The sequence below is a fragment of the Haplochromis burtoni genome, unplaced genomic scaffold (genome assembly GCF_018398535.1).
Source record: "Haplochromis burtoni strain Fernald_Lab_line unplaced genomic scaffold, NCSU_Asbu1 Contig_765, whole genome shotgun sequence".
NCBI lineage: Eukaryota > Metazoa > Chordata > Actinopteri > Cichliformes > Cichlidae > Haplochromis > Haplochromis burtoni.
The window spans coordinates 36,786-44,194 of NW_024583126.1; the positions used below are offsets into that span (position 1 = coordinate 36,786).

The 7,409-nt window shown below is 45.7% G+C and overlaps 1 protein-coding gene across 1 annotated transcript; it reads right to left on the bottom strand.

Annotated features, from left to right (window-relative positions):
* Positions 1-4,062: 4,062 nt before the first annotated feature.
* Positions 4,063-6,996, bottom strand: LOC102313007 (probable RNA-directed DNA polymerase from transposon X-element). The gene is given in 3 exon segments (XM_014332058.2): positions 4,063-5,123; positions 5,126-6,118; positions 6,121-6,996. Coding segments are annotated over 3 exon segments (2,913 nt in total). The 5' UTR covers positions 6,980-6,996.
* Between the last annotated feature and the right edge of the window lie 413 nt (positions 6,997-7,409).

Genomic DNA, 7,409 nt, shown 5'->3' on the forward strand with positions numbered 1-7,409 from the left:
GATAACTAAGAATATATACATTTAATAAGGCAGCTTTCCATGATTTACAACCTTACCAGCTAGTCAAAGGAGCTTGCAAAGAAAAGCATCTGGACTTCTTTAAGTTGCTTGAAGACGTTTCACCTCTCATCCGAGAAGCTTCTTCAGTTCTAAGGTCAAATGGTGGAGAGTCCCAGATATAAACCTAGTGGGAGTGACCCCCCACAGAGGGACAAAAGGACCCCCTGATGATCCTCTAATCGCCTGAGCCAAGGTGTGAAATTGGGTGTGGGACCCAATCAGCCAGAGTTTCGGGTGTGTTCATTGTGAAACCTGGCCCCACCTTATCATGCGAATTCCTGAGGTCAGATGGCCCAGGATGTGAGTGGGCGTTAAGGCGTCTGGGAAGGGATCTCAAAACTGGATTATAGATGGCAGAGAGTTGGTGTCGTAAACCCCCGCCTCTGTTCAAAGATGGTCGCTCACAGTGGACATAGATGGCTTCTTTCACTCCTCTTTCAAACCATCTGTCCTCTCTGTCCAAAATGTGAACATTGGCATCCTCGAAAGAGTGTCCTTTATCCTTAAGATGCAGATGGACTGCTGAGTCTTGTCCTGTGGAGGTGGCTCTTCTGTGTTGTGCCATGCGCTTGTGGAGTGGCTGTTTGGTCTCTCCAATGTAGAGGTCTGGGCATTCCTCGCTGCACTGTACAGCATACACCACCTTTTGTCCCTCTGTGGGGGGTCACTCCCACTAGGTTTATATCTGGGACTCTCCACCATTTGACCTTAGAACTGACGAAGCTTCTCGGATGAGAGGTGAAACGTCTTCAAGCAACTTAAAGAAGTCCAGACGCTTTTCTTTGCAAGCTCCTTTGACTACGATGACCTGGATGACTGAGAACCTTCACAGACAACCTTACCAGCTAGGAAGGTGGAAATGAACACAACAAGTATTCTTTATAAAGTATAAATAATAACACTAAAATTATATCTAAATAACACAATCACAAAAACTAAACTTCAAGGGCACTTTGAGAGTGCACACTCTGTCAAGGCCAAAGCCCTCAATCACAATTTTATCATTAAGAAAGCTCTCCAGATGCACACAGAAATTTAATGGGTTCTTCATTTGTCCATACTCCACCAAGTTTCATACAATTCAACTCAGTAGTCTCTGTGCAATGTTGCTGACAGACAGAACTAAAATTATAACTCTACAAGACCACAACAAAATAAGCAGTTCTCATCTAAAAATAGAGTACTATGTGCATTTCAGGCTTTTATCGTGAGCAATCTAGACATCTAAAATCTAAAATGATACACACAGTAAATGTGTGTATCATTAATACAATGCTGCCATAAGAGGGCTTCAGCATGCCACAGAAAGCTGGGGCAGTTGCACACTCTTCACTCTGACAATTAGAGGTTATTTGGAGATTTCGTGGGGGATCACTTCTACTGTGAACAATCCACTCGGTGATGTCACGGTGGGGTGTTGAAGCAGCTGTCACACTGTGATGTGAGACCATTACATTTGTGTTCTAGATCTCTTTAGCTGTGGCAAAGTGTCTGTATACACTCTTGCAAAAAAATTTGAGGAGTTTCTATTAAATCGGTTTTGAACCCTAAGAGGCTTTTTTTTCGCACAAATGTGTGGATGAGGACAGAGAGGGTGTCAGCACCTCTGGTGCTTTAGAGTCTTGATACTTTGTAGTGGAATTTCAGCTTTAGTGGGTTCAGCTTAACACAGGGTCCTCTGTATATACTTAGCCATTCATCCATATTTATCTCTTTCATCTGCAAATTCGAGCCTGATGTCCACTCCTCTTCACCCTGCAGTAGACTCTAATGTCAGCTGACTTCACCCTTCATCCATTCAGCTATCTATACTGACAGTTTTAGGACAGTAAGACACACTTTAAACTGCCACCACTTTAACATCAGTGCTTAATAAAGTGGAAAACATGCACTGTTGCCTGCTTATCCTAAAGTTAATTAGCAGAAAAATACCTGTCATGCGTACTATAATTACTGGCCACTCACTCTGGCAGAGGCTGCCTCTGGCACGCACTGTTGACTTTGAGATGACTGGAGGATGGAAAGGAAACAAGCTGAAGATACTTTATTGACACTAACTTTCAGTGCTCTCTTTTGTTCATTACATTTCTTTGTTTTGGGAAAAAAAAACAATAGCAGAGAGAGAAAATTCATATCATCTGTATTAACAAGGAGATTGTTATCTCCTTTGTCCTGCATCGCAATAGGATTTCCTCCCTCACACACCATCCACAAGTAATTAGGCAAAGATGTGATTACATTTCAAATTTTTCTGCAGAAATAATGCGCAACACTGATATATTAAATATAACAAAAATATAACAAAATACCAATGGACTGGCAGGGAGGTAAATGAAAAAGAAAGAGATTTAAAATGATAGATATTAATAATCAACATCAAGGAACAGACAGACTAAATACACAACATTAATGAGCTTGGAAAAAGAGCAAAGGTAACAAAAACAATTGGAGTAACTGAAAGGAAAACCAAGAATAAACAATGGAACCCAGTGGGGAGAAAACAAGAGGAAACTCACACACCTGAGGCCTGTACTACAAAGCAGGATTTGGGGCTTAGTGAGGTAACTTCAGGTTTAATCGTGAGCTTTCAGTGTTAGCAAGGTGGTTCACTTCCTTTTGGAGTACATCACCATGGCAACTTTGCTGCACCTGTCAGCCTTAAAATAGTGATATGATCCTAAAATAGTGCACTTAAGTCTTGAACATGGTGACCTTATATGCCAGTGTCATGCTTTGTTAAACCAAATACAGAGATGCAGGGAGACAGAGTTCAGAAAAGAAAGCAGAATGGAAACATAGGGAATTAAGTTTAAGTTATTGAGTAACTCACCGAAGTCATCACTAATTAAAATTAACTGGGGTCTTAGAAAAAAAAAAGAATATTGTGAAAAAAAAAAACAATTTAAAAATTATACTTTGTGTTCATTATATACTATGTGAAATTTTACAAAGCTTAATTTTGTTTTGATTTTCAAAAAACTATGGCCTACAGCTAATAAACAAAAGGTATCTTTGAATATTATAATATTTAATTTCAAATTTAAGTATCATAAGTTACTAGTCAAACTAAATATTGTGTCTCAGTACACACAACCAAAATCATGGGGAAAACTGCTGATTTGGCAGTTGTCTAGGTGATGATTATCTACACCTTTCACATGGAAGCATGCACCTGTATTGAAGTGTAATCAAAGTATAATTTGGAAGTTGACTAGAAGAATAAGATCACAGGCAAGAGAGATAATCAAAGCAAGTTCTACACCTTATACTTCCAATTTCAGTTGAATCTAACAATACCCTGCCCTAAAAAGCCTAAAAATAAATAAATCTTTTAGAATATAATAATATTTCATTTTCAGTTTATGTAACTTGCTATTCAAACATTATAAATACTAGTTCAGTTGGAGAGTTCTGACCTTGGTCATTGACACCCAAGAAGTTCAATGCTGCAAAGGCTGGCTGACTTTTCAACAGCGATGCATCGAAGCATAGTAATGGAAAGTTGACTGGAAAAGTGTCACAAGCAACAGGGATGACTGCAGCCTTAAGAGGGATGTCAAGAAAAATTAATTTAAGAACTTTGGGAAGCTTGACAAGCGGTGGACCAAGGCTGACCTTAACCCCAGAGAGAATATTTTGGGATATTTTCAAGATGAGAAACACTCAACAAAAATTGAAGATTGAAGTTGAGGATCACTAAAATAAACACACATTAATGAAGCTGGTTATTTGTATATTGCAAACGGTGTTAGATTGGTCTTAAAACCTCTCCACTTTTCAAACTAAAAGTCATAGTTGGGATGCTGGAGTGCATTACAACAATTATAGGTCAAGAGTTAAGCCTGTGATAGACTGTTGAGGATGCACACTAAGATAATATATATGTAACAGAATATTACATACCATAATATAGAATATATTACACTTTATTTAAATTGTGAAAAATACCTTTTTTCACAATGTTGTAATATTTTGAGATGTACTAAGGTCTTCTTCTTCCTCCTAGTGTTTTTCCCGCTCGGTTGCAGGGTCCGCTTTTCTGCAAAGTCGTCTCCACTTGGGTCGGTCAAGGGCGTCGGTCAGATCGGCTTCGATCTTCTTCACGTCGTCCTTGATTCGGTCCATCCATCTCCGCTTTGGTCTGCCTCTAGGTCGACGTCCTTGGGGGCTGAGCCGCAGTGCTGTTCTCACCACTGAGTTCTCATCGCTCCGTACCACATGTCCGTACCACCGCAGCCTCGCTTCTTGCATCTTATCAGTGATTGGCGCGATTCCCATCCTCTTTCTAACGTCGGTGTTCATGATGTGGTCCCATCGTGTCAGGCCTAGGCACCATCGCAGCATCCGCATTTCCATCGTGTGAAGGGCTTGTTCGTGCTTTGCGGTGGCTGGCCAGCACTCGGATCCATAGAGGGCGACGGGGCGCACTACACTCTTGTAGATCTTTGACTTGAGGCGATTGGGCATTCTTCGGTCACACAGGACGCCGGTGACTTGGCGCCATTTCATCCACGCTGCGTTGATCCTGGCTCGTACATCTAGTAGGATATCGCCGTCATTGCTGATCATCGATCCGAGGTATTTGAAATGAGGTACTTTCGCCAGATTTTCTCCATCGACGCTGATCGTGCCGTCGGTCTGGGGGCCAGCCTCTAAGTATTCGGTCTTGTTGGTGTTGAGCCTCAGGCCGAAGTCAGCTAGGCGAGTCTTCCACTGCTGCGTTTGGTATTGCAGTTCTATTCGCGATTCATCGGCCAGGAAGACATCGTCGGCGTAGAGAAGTGTCCAGGGATGGGGTGACTGGAGATCCGCCGTCGCAGTGTCCATGCAAAGGATGAAGAGCAGCGGGGAGAGTGCCGAGCCTTGGTGGACGCCCACATTGATGTTAAAGGGCGGCGATGTTCCCACTGGGCTTCTGACCACGCTGGTGACTTGTCGGTAGAGGAGCTTTGTCCAGTTGACGTAGGCTTCAGGAACTCCATGTGATCGCAGGAGGCCGTGGTCGTGTGGACAGGTCCGCTAAGTCAAGAAGCCATGTGTGTCTTGACTCTCTCGGTGCCCCAAAGCAGCCTGGTGGCGTCCGTCGTGCCACGCCCCCTGACGAAGCCACATTGGTTGGGCGTTAAGTTGACAATTTCTCGCATCCTGGCGTCGATGATCCGTTCGAAAACCTTCATGGTATGGCTTAGGAGTCGGATCGGGCGGTAGTTGGAGCATTCAGCCACATCGCCTTTCCCTTTCCAGATGGGCACCGTTATGCTGGTTGACCAGGCTGCTGGGACGGTCCCGTCTCTGATGATGCTATTGAACAGGCTGGCGAGGACTAAGGCGCCTTGGCGCCCGAGCAGCTTCCAGACTTCGGCTGGTATGTCGTCTGGTCCGGTCGCTTTGCCATTCTTCATATTTTTAACGGCTGTTTCCACTTCCTTGATGGTGATTGGCGGGACAGGTCCTGGGACGGGCGGGGCACTGTGGATTGGCTGGTGAGGGAACTCCACGTTGCAGATATCGGAGAAATACTCGCTCCAGCGATTGAGGATGGCGGGCGGGTCGCGGAGGGTTTGATGGTTGGCATCCTTGATGTGTTTGACCTGGCCAATATCCTGTGTTGCTCGATGGCGGCTGCTGGCAAGGCGGTAGATTTTGTTCGCTCCTCCGGGCGTGTCCAACTCTTCATACAGTTGGTCATAGTGCGATGCCTTTGCCGCTGCTACCGCCTTCTTTGCGGCCGATCGTAGGGCCCTGTATTGCTGGTAGTCGCCATCGCTGCGGGATTGAAGCCACACTTTGAGTGCCGACTTCTTTTCCTTGATGGTTTGCTGCACGCTATCATTCCACCACCATACTTGCTTGTCGATGAAGTGCTTCCCTGGCTTCGTCGCCCCAAGGGTGTTGCCTGCTGCGTCACGTATTTGACTGGCGATGTTCTCCCAAGCCTTGTCCACTGGCTCATTGGAGTCCACGTCGAGGTGTTCAAGGGCGTCCATAAGCTGCTGTTTGCACTCAGGGAGGCGCCACCACTTGATCTTCTCCACCGTCGTGGTTGGTGTTCTTCGTCGTGTTGGCCAAGGTTGAGTCGGAGATCCATCACAAGTAGCCGATGTTGAGGGCCAATATTGGTTGATGGTATGACTTTTACGTTCGTGACTAGGCTGAGATGGGGTCTTCGGACTAGCCAGTAGTCGATTTGGGTGTCTCTGCCGCCGCTGGAGTACGTGATGAGGTGTGCCGGCTTCTTTTTGAAGAAGGTGTTGGTCACGGCAAGATCGTGGGCCTCTGCGTAGTCCAGTACCCGGCAACCGTCGTCGTTTCTGGTCCCAAATCCTTGGCCGCCATGGAATCGGTGATATCCGTCTCTCCCCTTGCCTACATGTCCATTTAGGTCGCCGCCTACCGCCACGTGTTCCTCAGGGCTAATCGTTTGCAGGTGGTCGTCGAGGGCGCGCCAGAATTCTGTCTTCTCCTCGTCGGGGCAGTTGGTCTGTGGTGCATAGCAGGAGATAATCCGTAGGATGGTCGGGTCGGCGTCGATCTTCACTGACATGATGCGATCCGATATGCGGGTAACTTCGACCACGTTGTCCCGGAGCTTTTGACTCACCACTATGCCCACTCCATTCTGGGCCCAGTTGCCATTGTAGAAAAGCTTGAAGCCTTCTCCAATGTCCCGTGCCTTCGCTCCCTTCCACTTGGTTTCTTGAATGCACGCGATGTCGATGCGGCGGGTCTTGAGGGCGTCAACCAATTCTCGACTTCTTCCGGTCATTGTTCCGATGTTCAGGGTTCCAAGGCGGATTTGGGCTTGCTTCTTCAGCCCACTCCGTCCATGAGCAGGTAGCCTTTGTCCACTTCTCACGTCGTTCAGGCGGGGACGACGCGCGTCGCCTACGGGGGACGCCCTAGCTTTTTGAGACGTCATTGCATGGGATATGACTGTGGAATACATCGACCGGCGCGTCACTCCACCTGACGTCGAGGACCCTCACCGTTAGCCAACTTCCTGAGGGTCGTTGTTTCCAGCTGGCACCGCGAGGAGGTGGTGATGGGATTTTGCCAGCCTATGTACTAAGGTAGTACATGTAATAGTATTAATTGGTGTACTAAAGTTGTAATAATAAAGTAGACTAAGCACACTTTTTTCTAATAGTTCTTTATATTTATCCTACAGAGCTGTGAATTAAATGACTCAAACTTAACTTACTTACGCAGTCCTTTTACAGTGCTTTTTTAGTCATACTGACCAGACCATGAAGAGTACACACACACTGTCACACAGAGCTTTTTAACACTTTTCTACTTCACAGCCTTTTTTCTGTTGAACACACTCACACACTGCTACTTTGGTTTCA